The sequence below is a fragment of the Solanum stenotomum genome, chromosome 5, assembly GCF_019186545.1.
Source record: "Solanum stenotomum isolate F172 chromosome 5, ASM1918654v1, whole genome shotgun sequence".
In the NCBI taxonomy this organism is placed as follows: Eukaryota; Viridiplantae; Streptophyta; class Magnoliopsida; order Solanales; family Solanaceae; genus Solanum; species Solanum stenotomum.
The window spans coordinates 11,707,482-11,731,372 of record NC_064286.1 but is presented as its reverse complement, the minus strand read 5'-3'; the positions used below and the strand labels follow the sequence as shown (position 1 = coordinate 11,731,372).

Genomic DNA, 23,891 nt, shown 5'->3' with positions numbered 1-23,891 from the left:
TTAGTGAGTTTGTGTTTATTTTCAGGTAAAACAAAAACAAGCAAGTTCAGGAGTATTATTTGGAGATGATGTATTAACATTGGTGGTGGAACCTCATGTTGATCAATCATTAATTATGGCTCTTGTCACTGTTTGTGGTCTAATCCATCACAAAATTTGATTAGTACTTATTAATTAGTAGTTTAGTAGTACAAATATAAGTTTCTTCCTAGTTACTTTTTCTAATGTAATAATAATTGTAATCACTATCTTCCCTTTGTTCTTGGGAACAGGGAAAAGAGAAATTATAGTTTGTACCTTGAGGAATGAGTTGTTTACATGTAAATCTTGTGATTAAAGTTGAAGTGTACAACTCTATTATCAGTTTATCACTAAATTTGGAATAACATCTTACTGATGTGATAGATTATCTAACCATTTCATAATAAATGAATTTCCCAACTTTTGAGATTGTGAATCACTTTTGACGACCGTGTTGTTCAGACCAGCCTGTGTGCACCTCGACTATTTCATCAAATACTTGCTAGACTGCTACCTACTACCAGCACAAGCATCAGATTCTTATGAAAGCTTAAGCAGCATCTAACATTATTGTATTTGCATTATTCTGGTAAGTTGTCTCTGTGTGACCTATAGGTCACGGATTCAATCCGTTAAAGCAACCACTAATGTGTGTATTAGGGTAGACTGTCTACGCAATAAACTTCTTAATGATCAAATAGCTAGTACAAATTTTCATTGTTTACATATCAAAGAATGAAAGATTTCAGTCCATGAAATATGAAACTAAAAAAAAGAAAAGAACTCTTGATAAACAGAAGACATTACTAGTCAATACTCACAGAAACAGGTGAAAATACTCTTACACAACTTGTAAGTGAGACATATTAACCTATGAGGTAAACTACTTTACATTCTTGTATAATATCTAGGGCTAAAGTCAAGCACTATATGCTAGAAACAAAATATTTTTAAAAANCATTGGTGGTGGAACCTCATGTTGATCAATCATTAATTATGGCTCTTGTCACTGTTTGTGGTCTAATCCATCACAAAATTTGATTAGTACTTATTAATTAGTAGTTTAGTAGTACAAATATAAGTTTCTTCCTAGTTACTTTTTCTAATGTAATAATAATTGTAATCACTATCTACCCTTTGTTCTTGGGAACAGTGAAAAGAGAAGTTATTATAGTTTGTACCTTGAGGAATGAGTTGTTTACATGTAAATCTTGTGATTAAAGTTGAAGTGTACAACTCTATTATCACTAAATTTGGAATAACATCTTACTGATGTGATAGATTACCTAACCATTTCATAATAAATGAATTTCCCAACTTTTGAGATAGTGAATCACTTTTGACGACCGTGTTGTTCAGACCAGCCTGTGTGCACTTCGACTATTTCATCAAATACTTGCTAGACTGCTACCTACTACCAGCACAAGCATCAGATTCTTATGAAAGCTTAAGCAGCGTCTAACATTATTGTATTTGCATTATTCTGGTAAGTTGTCTCTGTGTGACCTATAGGTCACGGATTCAATCCGTTAAAGCAACCACTAATGTGTGTATTAGGATAGACTGTCTACGCAATAAACTTCTTAATGATCAAATAGCTAGTACAAATTTTCTTATTGTTTACATATCAAAGAATGAAAGATTTCAGTCCATGAAATATGAAACTAAAAAAAAGAAAAGAACTCTTGATAAACAGAAGACATTACTAGTCAATACTCACAGAAACAAGTGAAAATACTCTTACACAACTTGCAAGTGAGACATATTAACCTATGAGGTAAACTACTTTACATTCTTGTATAATATCTAGGGCTAAAGTCAAGCACTATATGCTAGAAACAAAATATTTTTAAAAAATGAGAAAAAAAGAAAAAATCCCTCACCAATATACATTTATTTTTTTATTTTTTTTGTTGATACAATTCACATTTTAATATTCTGGCAGAAAAGAACCTGGCTTCATTACCTCCCTGGAGGCTGGAAATGTCTTATGGATTCTTTTTCGCGTTACGCAATTTCATTACTAGCTGCTGTCTTTCTCCTTCTACCTCAGCAAACTTGAGGCTTAATTCAGAATATCTCTCTTGCATTTCCATCAGTTCATCTTCCATTACATTGTTCTTTTCCTTCAATAGTTCAACTTCGCTGGACAATTCCTCGAGATGTCTTGTATTAGATGCTGAGGCTTCCATGCTGCAAGTACAAAGGTATTCCAATAAGAAAAACGATAAAGAGAGGACACATTCATATTTCTGGTAAGCTATCCGAGCAGGATTTGAAAGAAAATGCTAGGAAGATCAAGGCATAATACATAAACAAACACTCAAACTTGGCCTTAGCTGATAAGTAAGCACTCCAACTTTGAGTATGCAAATCTAGACATATCACTCGTCTCCACAGTGTCAGTTGAATACTCCAACTTACAAAATGATCATATAGACACCTCCAAATTTATGTGCCATGTCAGTGTAGGATGTCCACGAGACACAGTGGGGACGAGTTGGGGTGTTTACTTGAGTTGTCTAGATGTGAACTCTCCAAGTTGAAGTGTTTACATGCTAGCTGAGGTCAAGTTTTGAGTGTTTTTTTATGCATTATGCCAAAGATGAACTAAGATTATGAGAACTCGTACCTCTTCCTTGTCAACATTTGATTGGAACTTTCATCTTCTTCTGGACTAAGAACTTCTGCAACTACCTGTATCATATATGAACCAAAAACTTACAATGCTATTTCATAAAGTTCAATACGTGCTAAAATCTCACGAGTGTCCATTCAAACTTGAACGAGTTTATTTTGCTCAGTACTTAAGCAGTTAGCTATAACCGTACAATAATACTTGTGTGCTCAATGTGTTATCCTTGTGCACCAATTTATAAGTTCTCAAGAGAAGAATAAACTGTCTTGCTGCTGACATTTACTAAAGTAACTTAAGTAACGAGTTAGATGGCATGAAGCTGACCTTTCGGGACTCTTGTTCAGAGAGCCTTTCTGCATTCTGACTGAGTTCTTCTAATCTTTTATCCAGCTCCTCTATTCTGTCTTGAAGATCTCTCTCTTTCTCCAAAAATGAATTAGTTGAGCTCTCCAGTGCACTTTCCTTCCGCTTGATTTGACCCTGTTGATCATTAAAAATTTATACAAAATTAACAACTGTTACTATTTCAAAAAATAATTCATGCAAGGTTTCGAGCGCGAAGGAACACAATAGGTTTATTAAAAATACACAGTTTATTTCCTAGTAATATCATAAAGACAATCTTTGTATATAATAAAAAGAGCAAAATATGTCATAGAAGATGAAGATAGCAACTCCTATTGAAGTTAGAACTACATTCTGGTAGAGTAAATGCTGGTAAATATTTACCTCAAGCAACTTTATCTTCTCTTTAAGACTTGCAACTTCTCTTGAGCCTGCGGATGCAGGCATGGATTTGTTGTTCTTTGATATTGTTTTCATTCCATTAGTAGCTATTACTCGACTATTTGCATCCTTGAGCTTTTTATCTAAACCATTCAATGCATCCTCTTTCTTCTTTAGATCACCTTTCAATTGAGATACCTGCTTTTTCAATTTTTCTTTCTCCACCTCGTCCTCAAACAACATCCTTTTCATTTCATTGCACCTAGATTTAAGGTTATCTACTTCAGATTGCAGTTTACGAGCTAATGCCTCCTTCTCATCCTTAAGAGACCTCATATTGTTTAATTCCTTAAGAGACTCATCGGCTTCTTTTCTCACTGAAGCAAGCTTAGTCTCCAGTTCACTTCTTTCATTGTGACCTTGTTCTACAAGCAATTCCATGTCTTTAATTGATGTCCTCATTTTATCTAACTCTGCCATCAGGCTGTTCTTCTGTTCTTCATGATCAGAAGATACTTTCTTGTCTGTTAGAAGATTTTCAATCTCAGCTTTGAGGATTATAATTTTCTGTGACAAGTACAGGTGATTTTCTTTGGCAAGCTCTTCTTGTCTCTGTATTTGCATAGATTTTTCTTCAACTTCTGTCTGCAGCTTTTCTATTTGACCTGACATTTTACTCACCTGGCTGGAAAGCTCAAAAACCCTTACTTCATGATGGTCTTTGGTTGACTGAAGCTCCTCAGATGATTTCCGGAGCATATTTTCAAGATGCATTTTCTTTAAGCGGAATTCGTTAGCTTCATTCATTGCTTTGCTAGCCAATTTTTCATTAGCCTCAAAAGTGGATGCCATTTGGACAGTGAGCCGTTTGAATTCCTCTTGAAGCCGCTCTGCTGTGCTAGCATTTTGCCATCTTGTCTTCCTCAGGGCTTCTTCAGCTCGTATCGCTCTCTGCTCCTGTTCAACTTTATCACGAGTCAGCAGACTCAGATCAGCTTCAAATTCTTGGGCATGCTTTTCCAGTTCCTCCTCCAAGTTTCTAACTTGAGCTTCCAGTTCACTAATGGTGACTAAAGAGTCGGAGAATTCTTCAGATTGCTTCTTCAGCTCATTCTCCAAGCTGTCAATCTGGGCTTCCAGTTGACCTACAGTGGCATATGAAGAAGAACATTCATACTGCATCTTCAATTGTTCCTGTAGCTCACTTTGCTCCAGTTTGCAAGACATGTCATGGTTTTCTTGCTTCAGTATCTCGTGGTCAAGCGCAAGTTGCTCCATCTGCATCTCTAACTCATCTCGATCTCTTCGGTAGATCTCAATTTCTCCATGTAGATCCATGATTTTTTGCTCTAGCACATGTGTGTCCTTGGCATCAGTATGCTCTCTCACCAGCAGCTCAAGTGCTTTTTGCTCTTCATCGTCTTCATCAGACATTTCATTTTTGGAGTTGGAGATAACATCAGGAAACTTTTCAGTATCATCAGAGGTCGTTGATTTGTTCGGTAGGCTAGCAATTTCTTGGTTTTTCTGTTCCAACATCTCATCTAGATCACGGACAGCAAGAATGAGTTCAGAATTTGATTCTTGTGTCTTCTGAAGTTGTATCTGAAGATTGGCATTAAGGTTCTTCTGATAATTCAACTCTTGCCTAAGCTCATCTACAAGAGCTTGAATATCTCCATTGTCGTAAATCAACTTGTCTTTGGACCTTGTATCATCCATACGTCTCTGTGAGGCTTTATATTTATCGCATTCTTCCTTGAGAGCATCTCGTTCCTCCTTCAAGCTAGCTACCTCTTTTGATAGGTCTGATCCCCTTTTGCTCTCCCTGACTATCTGTTTCCGAAGAGTCTGTAGTTCCAAATCTGTCAAGTCTGCCTGCCTAGCCATAGCAATGAGATCTGTTTTGAGCTTTTCAACAACATCTGAGTCCTCATGTGATGTTAATGTTAGAAGAAGGGCATCTTTCAGAGTGCCTGCTGAAGCATCTGTACTTGCTTCAAAAGCAGAACCTCCCATCCACTCCCATTGTACATCCGGACTTTCTTCATGAACTGTTGTTGAGACATTGCTATTTTGCTTCAAGGGAACCAAAGCATGATTCAGAGAGGATGGGAAGTTTAGCTGCTCGTGATGGCCCGTGTTGTTCTTCAATGAAACTTCACAAGGTATATCAAGCCCTGAGCTGCTCCCAGAGCTGGACAGGGTAATATCAGATTCACTTGATGTCCGGCAGTTATCGTTCTTTCCAGCATTTTGAGATGCAGGATTATTGGCCAGATCATCCTGTCATACAAAGGATCAAGTAATGACATAATCTTATCAGTCAAGAATCGGAAACCAAGAACAAGCATAGTTGATTGAATGATTGAATATGCAGATACACGATTTTTTTTGTGTGTGTGTGCACACACACACACGAGAACCAAGTGCAATAGCAAGCTTTGAGAAGTTAATCCCAAAATTTATCAGTCAAGGACAGAGTCAAAATGGTTCCAAAATATCACCAAATCAGAGAGATCTTTAAGGTCTTTATGTATTTACCTCAATAGAATTGTCTTCAACTATTGCTTCGAAATCACTATTGCTTAATTGTGACCTCAAGCTTCTATCCAGAGAATTAACTTTTGCATTTTCGGTTTCTTCAACAACACTGTAAAAACACCACAAAAATGGAAACTTTTGTTTAGTCATTAGATTCAACTTGCAATCAAGAACTAAACACACACTGAAAATCATGAAACTCTTCTGGAAATCGGATAGCACCTTTGATCAGCAGAATCTTGAATCCGTTGTATTGAAACCTATAATTTAACAATAGCAATCGGAAACCAGTTATACCATCGAAAAGAATTTACAAAATACCAATCCTAAAACACTCTTTAAAAAAGGGTTAAAAGACATACATGCAACACAGCTTCAGATTTTGAATTTTTGAGAGGAAGAGACACTAAGGACACCTTAGTTGCATCAGCATAACTCGAAAAATCAATCGAAGCTTCACCAACTAATCCAGCTTTTGAAGAACCCTACACAGTATACATCCAAAGAACTCATATAACTCACTTAATTATCACGCAATGTAGCTCATAACAAAACCATAAACTAGAAATGTTGCTTACAGTTCCCACAACAAAGTTATAGATCCTCTCATGAATCTTCCCAGTCTTTGGCTCTCGAACAAATTTCACAGTTTCGAGAACTCCATTTTCCCAATAGCAGCTCCCATCACGAACCGTGGCCTTCTCTGATCTTACTGTTGGCTTTCCAACATCAGCAGGGACCACAGATACCATTAATGCATCTCCTTTTACCTGTGACACCTAACAAATATCCCCATTACACTTCAATGCCTAACAGTCAATCCTTCAACCACCCAATTTACACCCCCCACCCCACCCCAACACCCCCAAACCTCAACACTCAAATCCAACCAAAAAAACAACTTAGAATAGGAAAATGGAAGCACAAAACAGCTCCATTGACAAGAAAATGCAAAATTAAATGAATCATATGATGTCTAAATCAAAGATCTTCACAATGTAAGTACTGAAACTTCATTTTAACAAAATCAACCATCCCCCACCCCACTCCACCCCCACCCCATACAGAAAAATTAGATTGTATCATTCATGAATCAAGAAAAAAGGTGCAACTAACACTAAATTTCACATTGTCAATTCCAATGCATTCAACACTAACTTCCAAGAAAAGGGAGTAAATAAAAATCCAATCTTTAACTAAATTAGCTCCCAAAAACATAACAATACCTGAGTTGCATGAAATTGCAACTTGAATACAGCTTTGATCTTGTTCTTCTCGCTCCTCCATCTCGAAGACTTGAACATTTTTTCCACTTTTAACCCTCAATTAACACATTTTCCTAAAAACCCACCTCAAATTCTCGCCGGAGCTCCGGCGAACACTGCCGGGGAATGACCATACAGCTGAAAAACCACTCAAATTCCCAAATTTAAGAATACCCAGATTGAGTTTTGCAGCGTAGAGCTGAAAAAAGTAATCTAGAGGAAGAAACAGAGAAGGAGACACGTGGCACTGAGTTAACACAGTGAATGAAAATGTGAGCTAAAACAGAGTTAAAATGGAGCCATTGTTGAAATTTTCAGAGGTTTTACATGAAATGCTTGTGAAAATAATCAAGAATGTGCTAAGATGACAGAGATCAGTAGATCTGAAGTGGGTTTTCTTCCAATTTTTCACACACACACACAGTGGCTCTCTCTCTCTTCCTCTTTTTCTTTCTCTCTCTCTATCTTGTGTATGTGTATATATATATAACAGTGCCCTTTGAAAAAGATTACTCAAATAGTGACAATTTATATATAGTATTATATTTCTTATTATTATTATTATTATTTTACTTTGGCAATATAATTGGCTTTATTGTTTTTATTTTTTTTTAACAATTGGGGGAAGAGAAAGAAAAAAATAAAGTATTGGAAAGGGAAGCTTCTTTGTCTTGTTTCAAGAATCTGACTGATCAGATATTAGGTGAAATCTTATAGGAAAATTATTAAATTAATTGTATGACATATACTTAATTAATTGTAAAACTATTATTCCTCAATTTTAATTTATTTACTTTTATTTTTCTTTTTGGTGTGTTTAAAAAAATATTTGTTATATAATTTTTCACGTGACATGTTGAAGATCATAGGATTAAAGGACATTTTCATAGATTTCACGTGAGAGTTTAGGACAATATGAATAAGTTTTTTTAAATTTTTTGTCAAATTAAAATCAAATCAATAAATTGAAATGAATGGAATCACTCTCTTATATTAATTTTTGTCTAGGCTAATAAAAAACATTCTCACTTTTCCATAAAAGTTATTATTTGTAGGAATGATCATTATAATATTAAATCTTGAATGGTCTTTAATGACCTTCAAATTATTTGTAGGAATGATCTTGTTTAATGGTTAATTAAATATGTCAATCAAAAAGAAAAATGTTCTTCACTTTCTGCATTTGGGTAAACACCCACAATTCTAAGAAATTTTTTCATCAAAATCAATGTGTTATTTTCTTATGCATGCAAATACTTCCTCTTATCCTCTTACTTCATCACGCTTAAGTCGAAGGCTAAGGAGAGTAGAATCATAAAGATCAATCAAGCTAAGCAAAAACGAAATTAGAATCGTGCTCTCAATTTTATTTTTACAACATAAATTGTTCCTAGGCATAGGATTCTAATGCAAAAATATATACTTTTTAAATTCTATTTTTGGGTCTTAAAAAAATATTTGTTATTACATCATCCATTTATTCAACAATTATTTTTTTTTGGTAATATTCAATTTTCATTAAATCACAATCATCATGTAATATAGATCATAGTTACTATTTCAAGAAAAAAAAAAATCACTTGTATATGTGTGAACTTTCTTAATTCTCTATTCCTTAAAATTTTCCTTTTGGTACAAATCAAAAATTATTTTGACAAGAACAAGCACACCAAGACTTCAAAAATCTTTGGTTTGAGATAATAAGTTATGTTGTATAATCAAAGCATAACTCAACTTTTATGGTTTGAATTATTATTTATTTGAGATACATAAAATAATAATGATAATAATATATATAATGTAATTTCATAAGTGATTTCTGAAAAAGATAATTTGTACTCGGCTTATCTTATTTCGTGAAGATAGAAATAGTGTTTTTAATAAACTCCCTGCTCAAGTAAAGCACATCAANTAAAAAAAAAAAGGAAAAAAAAAGAAGAAGATAATACAATCATGAAGAAGCCATATGAGAAAAATAATGAAGAAAAAAATTATATCAATAATAAATAGTATGATAATCGAAATAAATTTGAGATAAAATAAAAAATGAAAATAAATAATATTACCTACATGTATTCAACTTTTTTTTTCCTTTTCAATTTTTNACTCGGCTTATCTTATTTCGTGAAGATAGAAATAGTGTTTTTAATAAACTCCCTGCTCAAGTAAAGCACATCAAAATCAAAAAAAAAAAAAAAGAAGAAGAAGAAGAAGATAATACAATCACGAAGAAGCCATATGAGAAAAACAATGAAGAAAAAAATAATATCAATAATAAATAGTATGATAATCGAAATAAATTTGAGATAAAATAAAAAATGAAAATAAATAATATTACCTACATGTATTCAACTTTTTTTTTCCTTTTCAATTTTTAAGGAAAATGCAAAATCATTGTCGAAGTAAATGAGAGATTAGGTGGCCCTTACTTATAGGTGAATGGTCCATTATTATTATTTTTTCTTATAGAAACTACACTTTTTTTGACTCATAAATCTTAATGTCATATCAATATTCCCTTCACTAAAAAGGGCGAAAAAATATATATAAAAAGTGGATAAAAATACCAATACATATTAAAAGCTCAAATATCCCATTTCCTCACATTGGGGGCTCACTTAAATTAAAATCATACAATTAAAAGCTACCCACTTTTATCAAATTTATTATGGCTGACATATATTCAAGTTTGGAATTCGGATATGTCTCTAACTTTATGTATATATTTATCTTATTAAGTACTTAATAATGATGTATATTATACAAGTACGTATTTAAGAAAAATGAGAATATAATTATGAGTCCAAAGCTGAAAGAGTAAAAAAATTGAGTGAAATTTATAAAAGGTCAATAAAAACAAATTTAAAATTAAAAGGGTAACATTTAAACGGGAGGGTAAAACGGTCATTTTCTAATAATATACCGACGGTGGCTTGGAGACAAAGGAGCTGTAAAACAAATCCAAAGGCTCTGTTACCAACGGTCAAAGTAAGGTTACGTGTTAAGTGAGATTAATTACTGATTAATTAATTTTAAGAAAAGGACCTTTTAACTAATAAATATATAAATAATTAAATCCCCTTTTACTAAATTATTTTATGACTCAATTTGGGTAATATAATAACGTAAGCAAAAACCAACTCAATAATGACCCATTGTCCTCTTGACAAATTTGTAATTTGATAATGGACACGAAAATAATATTTTGTTCTGCAATTTTTTCTGGCACCGTTATCATTTATGTTTCACCATACCATGTCCCTCACATTTAGTTATTATTATTATTATCATATTATAACGAGAATAAATAGTTAATATAATAATGCGAATAAATAGTTAATATAATAACGAGAATAAATAGTTAATATATAATGATTAAGGAATTGTTATATCCTAGATATATATACTACTGATCTTGGTTAAGAAACCCAAATATCGTAATAGTTGTAGTCTCAAAATGTGTAGATAATAAAATAAAATAAAAAAGTAAACGCAGTGAAGTATAATAATAGAGTAATTAAATCATGAAATAATAATAAGAAATTGACATAGCACGTGGTATAGGTAAGTCAGTTGGATTATAGTTGTATAAAGAATAATAACATTTCCGTTTGATTTCGATATTTATATTGAAATTTGATTAAATTCAAATTTACATACAATATGATTTATTTCTAAGAATAACACTCCCAACAATATTTTTACCATTCTCGTAAGTTCAAACTCAAGACCTTTGATTAAGTATGAATGAATCCTGAACCATCCCAGACTACGATTTATATTGGTTGACCTTGGTAATTCAATCAAGAACAACAAATCACAAAGTAGATCTAGACTATATACGTATAGCTAATTTTCACAGCTATTATTTGCATTAATATTTGACACCTAATTAGTTTTACCAACTTGGAAGTTAATAATACTCAAATTTAATGTTGATTTCTTTGTTTAACAGTTGTAATGTAACTGCGAAGACCTACTTGATTGCTAGGAGAATAATTAAAGGTTCATAAACATTATCCAATATTTATCAACAATATTGAACATTATTAATTTAATGTGGTACTCTAAATCATTGAGTCATAATTATTGAAGTAAAAAAAAATATTCGAACTTTTAGGTGGGTGGTACTAATTTTTTATATGGTTATTAATAAATGGAATAGAGTATTTATTAGATACTTTGAAGAAAGATTTGTTTGGTAGAAATTGAACTATTATTATTGTAATAAGAAAAATAACAGTTCAGTGCACAAAATATTTCGCGATTATTCAGGATTCAGGAAATGACCGTATATCTCAAGGGTGTGAAATATATGTTGTCTAACTGTTTCCACGACTCAAACCCACAACCCATAAATTATACAGAAATATTTAATAAATATTATTTTAACGATAGAAATATATATTGATAAATTCTATTGTGCATGTTGGAATATTATTTGTTAGGAAAGACATGTATAACAGAAATGGACAACCTACATACGTTAGGTTCATGAAAATACATATATCTATTCAAACCTTATTAATTTAAATATAAGAATGAAAAGAGTTGTTAGAAAGGTAAGCTGTTGGATTATATAATATGTTGGGGTCACTTTAAGTTACGTTTTAGGAATGGTGAAGTACCAATAACATTTATGTTCATAATTACCAAAAAAATAAACATCATTTATGTTTTTTATGGTCTTACTACTTTATTTTTAATATGTAGTTTATTTATTATTAACAGTTTAACACGTATAGTATTATGACTTTAATAATCTTTAATTTATCGTCTCAAATTCATATTATCTATCTTTTAAAATATGTAAATTCTTTTTAATAGTGACTAAGGAAACTGCCTTTTACTTTAATTAATAAGTGATAGAGAGGGTTTCTTGGGGAAAATAAAAACTCATAAAACTTTTTGTCTAAATTAATCTTTATTTAGCTCTCTTAAACGTCTTAATTAATTAACACTCTTATTATAATTAGACGTTTTTTTGTATGCATATTACAGCCTCATTATTCTCTAGAAAATTTACTAAATATATACTTACATAACATTATTGTTCTCTAAAAAATAATATGTATTCAACATGTCATTACCGCTTGAAAATAATACAAAGTAAATATCAATATTATTCCGAATATAAAGTAATTAGGCATTAGAAACCACACTACTCGAAACCAAAATTCATATACAGGCCTAGTCAATAGATCAATACTGTTAGTACAAAATTATGTATACGTTATTATTAGTCGGGCTCCAACATGGATATCAGATATCGAGAGAGAAAAAAAGAATGGTGATAAGAGGATGTTGATAAGGACGTAAAGACACATACGTGTAACATGAAAATTATTAAAACTTCCATAGAAGGGAAATAACCAAAAAAAAAAATAGCCACTTTTCTTGGCTTTAAAGAGGGTTCATGAATTGAGCGTGAGATTAGTGACGTTTTTATATCAGTCATACTATATTATAAAAATAAAATTAATCACTTCCTTCTTTACTCACCAGCTGAAAAAGACTAGACCATATGGTAATATATTTGGCCTACCAAACTATATAGTATTCTCAAATTAAAGTGTGTGTTATTAATTACATTGTTGTATCCATTTGGTTAATATTTTGTGTATATTCCGTTAATTACTTTTTCCGAAAGCATAGTTATATTAGGAGTTAGGAGGTGTGTCCTACAGTGGCGTACGTAAAATATAAAAATTTTATATTAAAAAGATATGTACTTAGTATCATAATTCGACCAGTAACTAATGATATATATCCACTACTTTTAGTTCGAATATTAATTAAATATATATAGTTTTATATTTGTATTTACAATAACAATAACATGATCTAGTGTAATCTCTCAAAGTAGGGATTTTTTCTGTTCGAATTTGTGTGATGCAATTTCTTTTTAAATTTATCCTAAAAAGAACGATAAACTGGAATAATGAAGAAGTTAAAAACCTATACAAATATATTCATTCACGGGCGGATTTATAACCTAGTTTATGGTGCATATGGACTTGCACATATTTTTTAGAATTAATGTAATATTATCTATTGGCTTTCATGCTTCAAGAAGACTAAATGATACACTTGGTTGAAAGTTGAGTTATTTATTCAAAGAAACATAGGGTCAATTCCCACTATATACATTATTTCTTCTTCTTTTTTAAGTGATCCGCCAAAGGCAAATCCACACTTAAGGGAGTGGGTGCATGTGCATTCGTTAACTTCAGAAAATTTATGTGTATATACACGAATATTCCTAAATAACGATCATATAATTAAGTATGCACCTTGAAACACAAGCTAAATTGGTGCAGTGGTCCAACACTATGTATTGTGCTTCTTCCCAACTCGCAATAGCATAGTGTCCCGAGTTCAATTTTGGAGGTTTACAAACCTCAAGATTTGAACTAGCAATCTCAAAGTGTACACTAAAGTTCTAGACCATTCAACCATAGAGTGAACTATAATACGTTTTGTTTAATTGATATTTATATATACATTTGATTTTATACTTGTTTGACAATATTTTCTGATTAAGTGTCAGTGCTTCTTCGACTTACCCACATCTGCTTTTCATAGTGCTTTTATCGTCTTCAAATTCAAGATTCACCTCTAATAATACACTCATGTTATATAAATTCTAAATCCGCTTCTATTAGCACCAAAAAGTTGTAGATGCAAATGTTAGTATGCACAAAGTGAAAGGCAAGCCATTGTCCATCTGACTCAAAAAAGGTTCTGTGGCTTCTTGCTATAAATATTCTTTTCTCAGAGTAACTAAGTGAGTACCAATAACTACCCTTTCCTAACTGCAATTCACTTTACAAAATGGGACCAAAAATTTTGTGTCATTTAAAGGGTCCTAAAGATTGTCTTGTAAGGCTCATCTTTAACCTCCCATAATGCCTTGGTGGGTGGGTATAACAAAGTGCCAATGACCCAAACTAACACATGGTATGTCCACCACTTTCTTATTTCTAATTCACCACTTGTAACATAAATATTTTGGTGATATGACTTTCAGTCGATTTTCGCAAAGTTTTTAAGAGATTCACCGTGATAAATTGGAGAAGCAGTACGTATATGACATTGCCTTGCCATGTTAAACCTTTAATTGCGGTATCTTTAGATATAAAAGGAGAATTTAACTTATATATATCGATATAAAGAATATTTTTACTCTGTTAAGCGTTACTTAGTAAGTCTTAACATGTTTATAGTAAGCTAGATATCATTTTCATCAGACTATTTATTGTTACTGTTTATGAAGAAAATTTTATATATATAACTAATAAATGATCTGATTGCGTAAAAAAATTAACTAATAAATGATCTGATTGCGTAAATATTTTTTTACGTTAATATATCGAAATTAAACTTTATAAAGAGTACTTCATGGTGTGACTTGTGACCCTTTGATTGTTGAGTGACAAATACGAGTGGAGCTGGCATTTATTTTGTACAGAATCATTAAATAAATATCTTCTGGCATATTAGCCCACCATATGTATATTTATGGAATGATGAAAACTTCAAGAGGGATAATTTTACCTTTTTAAGTTTTCTTTTTGTACATTGTGTGTGGGTAAATAAACTGCTTGAATCTTGATTTTGCATTCTTCTTTTGTAGAAATAATTTTTTCTTACTTTCCATAATTTTCAATATTTTTCACTTATTTGGTGAAAAAACATATTAATTACAAGAAAGTATGAAATTAGCTACGGAATTTATCAGCAATTCTTAACTAATCCGTTGTTAAATAGCTCCCAGCTAATTGAACTTTCATATAGTTTAATTTGTTACTAATTCGTAGCTAAATGGAATTAGCATGAAATTTTTTGTGTTTAACTATGAAATTTTATCTGTTTCATATTGTGATATTAACCCCAATATTTGGTAAATTTATTAATTGATGTAAAGGATTGTCAACATCTAAATTAAGTCAAATTAGTCTTTCAACAAATAATTTTTGTGCAATTAAGATAACTTAATATTAATGCAAAAAAGTTTGGAGATTAGTACATACTTGTGAACAAATATGATTGATGGTCTTTTTAAGATGGTCCTCTTCAACTTTCTTGTGAGAGCTTCTTTTTATCCACTTGCTAATCAACTTTCATTTTCTAACTATATTTTTATATTTCTATTTTTTGCTAAAAGTGTAGGTGCATTTTTAGGTAGTAATTATTAGTCTATCATTATGTTATACTTACCTAACAAATAATTAACTAGCATTTTGATCTACATAGACTTCTGCTAAGCTAAATAATTCCTAGTAACAATAGTATTAAGTACTTTAAGAATTTAATTACGATCAAAGCTCATGGTACGTATTGCTGGTTTTGATCTAATAGACCTTAACAATTTGTTTTTTTGGATTCTATCATCATCCAGTTTAAAAACATGTGTACTACGTGAATTTGTGCTTATAAAATTATTTTCATTTTTTTTTCATTCTATATTAAATTCGCTCGCGTAAGGTGTCATGTTCATCATTTTCCAGTCTAAAATCCTATCAATTGTTCTGTTTGATTTATTCTCATTGATCCACCCTCTATCATGAGCGTTGCCAAGAAAGATGAAGAAAAGAAAAAGAGAAGCATATTATAAAGTAACATAGTAATTCAGGATATCTATAACCACTCCAATTTCAGTAAATTTGAAAAGTTATCATATGATGAGTTAGATCTCAAGTTTCAATAAATTTAAAAAGTTATAATATGAGTTAAATGTAACTCCACCGTCATATCCATTTGTTATTTTTTAAATAAAAAATATCTCTCCACTAATAAAGAAGTTAATTTATATAGTATAATTTTTTATAAGATCTACGAATATTTTATTTTTTTCAAATCAAGATTTTACTAGATATATTATTATTGTTGTTATCAGGACAATGTGATGTTTCTTGAATAATCAAATTATAAAATGAAAGATTGTCTTGTAATATAACAAAAAAGAAATTCAGAAAATTAAAGAGATATTGGTTTCATAATTTACAAATCATAATATATACCTTTAGATTATTAAATTAAATGTTCATTTTGTTGCTTTATGTCATGTGATGAGAACTGTTTCACATGACAAATCTTTGTTGAAGTTACAAAAAATTGCAATTTGTATATAATAATTAAGCTTTGATGATCTTTTTTTGGTCTTGGGCCTTTTAAGATCTAATCACATGTCAATTAAATAAATTAAAAAGTATATAACAATCACAAGAGAGAATTAGAACAATAATTTGGTTGTCAAAATAGAATTTTAAAGTAACAAGTAGGGTTACGGTTTTATTTTGATTAATCTTGTCATTTCAAATGATGACCTCCAAATAATTATGTTTATTATTAGAATTAAAAATTGAAAATGAATAAAAAAAAAATAATAATAAAAAAATAAAATAAAATATATATATAGATATATCACGCTGGACAAATTAAAAGGCTAATGACAAATTAGTCAATAGATGTTTCACTTTTGGTCACGAGGGGGATGATTATTAGTATTTATTTTCAAATATACAATAATGATGTTTTTATCTTTTTTCTCTTTTTTTTAATCACATGATCACATGTCATCAAAAGCTTTCATTTTCATTTACTTGTAGAGGAGGTTACCCTAAAGTGAAAAAAAAAGATCAAAGAAGATAATTATATTACACAAAAGTAAAAAAATCATCAAAAGAAAAAGATCATAAAAGACTTTTTTTAAAAATCTATTTAGAAAAAACAGGAATAGAAGGTGCAGAATTAATCATTAGATAATGTGCACCCAAAGGAGACACCACAAGGTGCTCATGTGATGGTTCCCTACCTTCAAACCCCACCCCATCCACCCTCCATTTCATAACGATAAAGTCAGAATTTTCACTAAAAAATATTTAAAAAATTCATATTTATTAGCTCCACCGATATCTCCACCACCACCCACCCTCTATTCCATAATGACGAAGTCAGAATTTTCAATAAAAATATTTGTTATAAATAAAAAATAATTATACTCAAATTTATACATATAATTTAATTTTTAGACAAAAAAAGAAGTATAGATAAACCTTTTATGCCCTTAGCTCTATCGATATCCCCACCCCACCCCACCCACCCAAAGACAAAAGAGACACACAGTATCACATACTATATGGTGTTGAGACAAGAGAGGAGGTGGGGTGGGGGGTCCAATGATTTTTAAGAAGACAGCATTAGATTCACAAACACATGACATGCTTTTGCCTTAAATTTGTTGTCCCCATGAATGATGAAAAATGGCTCCTTCTCTCCTATAATAATGTCTTATGTTCTTAAACACAAGCTGAAAAAGTGTAAAAATGTAAAGATAGATGCAAACATAAGATACATATCAAACAAATAATAATTGTTTCCCACCCAATATTATATTCGTATTCGCGACTAAGTTTGATATCGTCCACTTGTTTCTAAGTCGTCTCTCTAAATAAATTTCATTCCATTCTCATGAGATTAAACTCGAGCTTTCTGATTAAAGATGCTCGAGGGATATCAATCATCCACCACAAATCATATTGATATATATATATAAAAAAAAAAAAAAAGGTTTCCCACCAAATATTCGTATTCGCGACTAAATTTGGTATTGTGCATATTGAAGAGCTTATTTCTAAATTGTCGCTCCTAACAAATTTATTCCATTCTCAAGAGATCCCGAGACTTCTAGTTAAGAATAGAGATCCAACCAATCGGAATCGATAATGATATATATATATATCTGCATTTTATCATATTCTGGACAGTTCAAAGGTTCGAAATTCTCACGTGACAAAAGTCTGTGTCCATCAAAGTTGTGCAAGTAGAAATATTTGGACACATCATACTAGTTACTACCCTATGTTGCAAATATAAAGTTAAAAAAATAATAATAATCTCATAATTNATATTCTGGACAGTTCAAAGGTTCGAAATTCTCACGTGACAAAAGTCTGTGTCCATCAAAGTTGTGCAAGTAGAAATATTACAGGTTGGACACATCATACTAGTTACTACCCTATGTTGCTAATATAAAATTAAAAAAATAATAATAATCTCATAATTACAAACTTTGGTGCAATTATTTTTTGTCATATATATGTTGCAGGCAAAAAAATATATATTAATCAATCTAGGATATAATGTTATTGATTTTTTTTGGTTGGTTTCTCAATCGATCAACACTCGATATCCGTCTTGAAGCTCGACTAAATTTGAATTCGCATCGAGAAATTTCATATTAGGAAATAAAACGCTCCCTAACAAAGATCACTACGTAGCCAAAAAGACTCTCGAACACGAGACATCTGGGTAAGCATGACGAAGTATCTATCACTCCATCACAATTGATCTGGGTAGTATTAATGATCTAAGGTACTATGACATGTAACACTTGAAAAAGGACTTAATCCCAAATATGGGCCTGGTCATATTTAGGCCCAAGTATTAGCCATTTGATTGATGGGCTCAATCTTACCAAACTACTAATATTAAGGATTGGACCCATTCAAACTGAAACTTAACATTTTAGCCAAATCTGGAATTTGAACTTATAACCTGAAACAAGTAACATTTGGAGTCGATGAGTTTCAAAATGAGTGTGATATATACACAACTTCGAGTTAAAGGCAATGAATTCAGTTAAATCTATTTCTGTCTCTAATTTGGAGAATCTCGGTTCGATGGAAGGAAAAACATTTGAAAGCAATTCAAAATAAATAAATAACGAAAGTGAAGAAGTCATGATAAAATACCAAAGAAAGCAATGATTATACACTAATTACTTCTATACATTAAATTTGACATAGCTACTAGCCTTAATTTTCTCTCTAAAAACTCACTAAGTAATGATTATACACTTATTAATTACGATTAAGCAGAAAAGTATGTGAAAACTACATTATTATCCCCAAAAGAAGCAGAATTTGTTTTGCAAATATAGCCACTTTTAGAGGATTGTGATGATTTCCCTCCACCTATTTTTCTTTCTTTTTTATCCGAACGAAACACCTTGTTACTTTTTTCTGTAGTAGCAGCAGAAGCAGTTTTTTTCTCGAGTCTTCGTTGAATAACATATTCTTCGGGAATATACACATCCATGATATTTTTTTGAAAGTGAGAAGCAAAAATGTTCACTCAAAAAATGAATGTAATTATTTCTTGAGATTATAGAATAAGGTATAGAAGGTGCAATTTATACAAAGTGAAAATTAAATATTCCATGGGCTTGGGAACCAATGTTTTGTAGTAAACCAGCAGCAACAATTTTTGAATTTTGTTGGTATCAAATATTCCTAGGTGCGCATGCAGTGTTTACATGTGTTTGTTGGTTCTCGAGATTTCTCTTTACAAGAAAACATGCACAAACAAAGTGTGATTTCATCCTTTTTTTAAAAATAAAAATTAAAAATTGTCGGTGTATTATTTGAAATTGTTCAATTTTATCGTCTATTAGACTTAAGGGTGTATTTTGTACGAAGAAAAATAGACCTTATTTTGGCTTGGTTCGAAATGGAATGAATTTATAATTTGATGGTCGTGTTGATCATTCCCATTTTTGACAAAAACAAATCAACTAATTCTTTGATTTCAGTTAGTAAGAGGGATGTTGAACTAAGAACTAGACATGTTTTTTGGGAAAATAAATTAGTGTCTTACTTAATTATTTTCTAGTGTTTGATACATAAACAAACAAATATTAATTATCACAAAAACATTTATATGTAATCTAATAAAATACTATAGGGTGGGATGGGGGTTCAGGGGTGGTGAGGGTGGGAGATGGCCAAGGAGTTGAGAGCATTGGGTGGGTGAGAAAAAACGACAATAAACTTAGAATAATCTCCTTTCACTAATGAGACTTGTTTTTCCTATAGAGCTAATTATTTTGATACACTCTAGTTTACAATATTATGAATCTTATCAGATTTTGGTGCGTCTAGATACATGTGTCTCAGGATTCATGTGGTCAAAATTAGATGTAATTTGTTCTAAATACATTGTATCCAAGTGGATTTGCAAGTATCCAAGATACATAACAAATTTCACTCGTCTCCCTCCCCATTTTGCTCGCTACTCTCCTATGTATCTGGTACCCTAGATACATCTAAATCACACTAGATACATGTACAAATTCGCTCATCTCCCCTCCATTTTGCTCGCCACTCTTCTATGTATCTGGTACCCTAGATACATGCGAATCACACTATAGATACATGCATACAGATACATGTATCTAGTGTTATTCACATGTATCTGAGATACATGACTATCTCGCTCACCTCCCTCCCCATATCACTCGTCTCTCTCCTTATTGTAGTGTATCTGGTAGCAAAAATACATATATCTAGGTGTATCTTCCTTAATATTTGATAAGAAACTCTTAATTAGTAGTAAGATACGTAATTTTTAAAATTATAGATAATAATAATATATATGATAGTTGAATATGTCTAATTATGTAGTTTATAAAAAAAAAAAAAAAAAAAAAAAAGTCGGCAAGAGTTAGAAGGTTGGTCAGTTATATATTTTTATATATATATATATATATATTATATAGCTCAATTTGACTCAAATTCATCCAGCCCAAGTAATCCTCTCATAACTCAAACATATTTTGACCCGTTTAAATTCAGTCAAACACTTGCATATCTCTTGGACTTTAACTTAGTAGATTTAATTAAGTTTACTGGTAATTATGGCCAGATTATCTTTGTATTATACATACAAGAGAACAGTCAACATTTCATTTACAAGAATCTTCCTAGATTATGTTAATTAATCATGCTTTAAAAATCACAGTAATTTAATACTAAACATGTATAATGCCCATTTTAGAACTTCTCTATAGCAAATTTTAAAGTGGGAAATTCGATAGGTGATAAAAAATTTCAATCCTCATACATCTTGTAAATCACGTAAGTTCAATTTAATCTTTAGTAAATTCATTTCTGTAGGAGTAATTATTTTTGTTCTTTAAATTTTAGTTTTTTTTGGGTATATATATTAAGAAATTATTTTAATTAATGGCTGCAGACTATGTTGATTCGCCAAAAAATTGTTCGACAAACTTTGTTGGTGTTATATTTTATTTTGAGTTATGACGGAGTTGAAGGAAAAATAAAGTTATCCAAATTAGAGGATTCAGAGTTGGAGAAGCAACTTAAGCTTTTGAATAAATCAGCTATCAAAACAATTAAGGTATATATTTTTTGGCTTAAAACTATTGTAATTGTAAGTGTTTTTGAGTGATTATTGTATTGGTGTTTTAATACTAATTTTGTAGGAAAAAGAAAGTACCCTCCCATTCCATATTTTGTACCACACTATATTGTTTAAATTTGTTTATTCTTCTATATTTTTTTTAATAAAATGATATTGTATTTGAAAGTTATAATTTTTGTATCGTTGTACCTTTTATGTTGTTTCTAACTTCATTTTATCTAGAAAAAGTTTAACGATGTTTATATGCAGACGAAATATGGAGATACATATGATTGTGTAGATTTCTATAAACAGCCTGCATTTGATCACCCTTTGTTAAAGAGTCACAATTTTCATCCTAAGGCATGTTTCATACTCTAGATCTTTTCATTTTACTTTCAATTTTCTTGATAATAATTTAGAATTTTTTATTAACACGATGTAAGTTATTGATGAACAGATGAAACCTACTTTAACTAGAAGAGCGCAAAATCCAGATACTTCATCAACGGCTAATAAGTCTTCGAGCATATGGTTAAAGGATAATGGTTGTCCTTTGGAAACTGTTCCGATTAGAAGAATTACTAAAGATGATCTTATTAGACAAAGACATATTCCACCACCAGAGGGTACCTTTGAATCCCCATTGACTAATGTAGGATAATGTTACCCCAACCATTGCTTATCTTAAGTAAAATTCATTTTTAACAAAATAGAAACAAAAATAATTGACCATTTGTATTTGCTATTGTTTCTACAGATCAATAATAATCGTGAGCCAAAAACAAGTAACATATCCTCACAGGGATACAAGGTACACAAATATAAATTTTTTTATTTCCTTAAAAAAAAACATTAAAGGTCTTTGATTTGCCATTTTGGGCATTAAAAAAAATACAAATAGTTAAATAAATGGATTATTGGAAATTGGAATTATATTGAGCACTCATTTTCTCAATTTATCCTGGGTCCCAAATTTATTGTACCCAAAAGACAAAAAAAGTTATTTTTAAAATAAGATTTTCGATGAACATATATATATAGCTAGTTCCGATAAAATTATAATAAGTTAACAAAATCTTTTTCATATTCAGCTTGCAATAGTTCAAATTCCATATGATCCAAATAATAAGTTTGCTGGAGCTGGAATGTCTGCAAGTTTATGGAATCCTCGTATTGAAAGTCAACAACACACTGCATGTCGACTGAAAATTCAAAAAGGATCAGATATTTTACAAGTTGGTTGGAGAGTAAGCTTAACAAGTTGTTTATTAATATACTTTTTTTTACTTTCAATATATAGCTAGTTTCTTTTATATTTAGGTNGGGGGGGGGGGGGGGGGGGGGGGTTGGATTGAGTGAGAATTGAATAGGTTAGAACCGCTATCATGAGCTCTCATATTCAATCTTGATAACTCTAATCTATGTTTTCAGGTGGATCCAGCACTATATGGTGATACTAAGACTAGATCTTTTATACATTTTCAGGTATTTCATTCATAGATATGTTAATGATTTTCGTTTTGTGGTCTTGAAAGTGATCAATCTAGCTAATTACTTCAATTTAAAAGAGTTTATGCATATTGTATATTTCCTAGGCTGGCAATATTCATTGTTTCAATACGCTATGCCCTGGATTTATCATAGTTAATAGAGATTTCCCCGTTGATGCTAGTTTTGACAACTTTCAACATCGTGGAGATAAAAGCGCATCGGAAATCACAATGTTCATTGATCGGGTACATATTTGCACTTTTTAGAATTTGAAAGGTTCTAAATACCAAAATAATAAACTTTTTTTTAAAAAAAAGGATTTCGTCAATGGAAATTGGTGGCTTCTGTACGATGAAAGCAATGTAGAAGTTGGCTTTTGGCCTCAGAAGATTTTCACTGAGTTGAGAAGCTTTGCTGATAATGTCGAGTGGGGAGGAGTAGCATATAGTGAGCCAGGTGTGCCTGAACCTCCGATGGGCTCAAGATGTTTTCCTATTGGAGATCCTAATTATGATGCTTATTGTAGGAGATTTAACGTTTTAAATGATAAAGGGGAAACAATACATATAGACAAAACGAATGTACGTGTTGATGATCCTAATCACTATGGTCTTAAGGATGTACCACATTGGAGAGGTGGAAAATATCAACATATGGCATTTTATGGAGGACCTGGTGGGTTCGAGACATTATGTTAATTGCTAAAAGAGAGTAATTTCTTTATTGATTTTATCGATCTCCTCGTTTTTTGCAAATTGATATCATGTGCGATATACAAAATTTATGTATGATGCCCAAAATGCACGTACGATGCACGCTGAAATTAATTTTTATTATCTTACATGAAACCTATATCAAGGATTTAAGATTTGATATGATTTTGCTATTCCTCTTTGTGTTGTTTTGCTCATATAGTTTTACAAGTGGCTTGTTAATTTCCTAGTAGTCATTAAATAATTAGTGGAGTTTATATAGGGTCATTTACACTTCCATCCCTA

The 23,891-nt window shown here is 31.1% G+C and overlaps 2 protein-coding genes across 3 annotated transcripts; one reads left to right on the top strand and one right to left on the bottom strand.

Moving 5' to 3' along the window:
* Positions 1-1,689: 1,689 nt before the first annotated feature.
* LOC125865228 (uncharacterized) lies at positions 1,690-7,662 on the bottom strand. Of its 2 annotated transcripts, none has more exons than XM_049545435.1 (9): positions 7,156-7,662; positions 6,508-6,708; positions 6,292-6,414; positions 6,152-6,189; positions 5,930-6,038; positions 3,389-5,671; positions 2,984-3,139; positions 2,654-2,718; positions 1,690-2,214 (listed from the first exon to the last, which is right to left on the bottom strand). In XM_049545435.1, exons 1-9 carry the CDS (start codon positions 7,231-7,233, stop codon positions 2,010-2,012), a joined length of 3,258 nt encoding a protein of 1,085 aa, XP_049401392.1. In that variant the 5' UTR covers positions 7,234-7,662; the 3' UTR covers positions 1,690-2,009. The 2 variants fall into 2 exon arrangements, with proteins under 2 accessions (XP_049401392.1, XP_049401393.1); XM_049545436.1 differs by having other exon boundaries at positions 6,508-6,699.
* A 13,572-nt stretch (positions 7,663-21,234) lies between these two features.
* Positions 21,235-23,591, top strand: LOC125863680 (uncharacterized). Its single transcript, XM_049543716.1, has 8 exons — positions 21,235-21,396; positions 21,670-21,762; positions 21,860-22,054; positions 22,160-22,213; positions 22,494-22,649; positions 22,834-22,887; positions 22,998-23,138; positions 23,211-23,591. Exons 1-8 carry the CDS (start codon positions 21,235-21,237, stop codon positions 23,589-23,591), a joined length of 1,236 nt encoding a protein of 411 aa, XP_049399673.1.
* Positions 23,592-23,891: the final 300 nt, after the last annotated feature.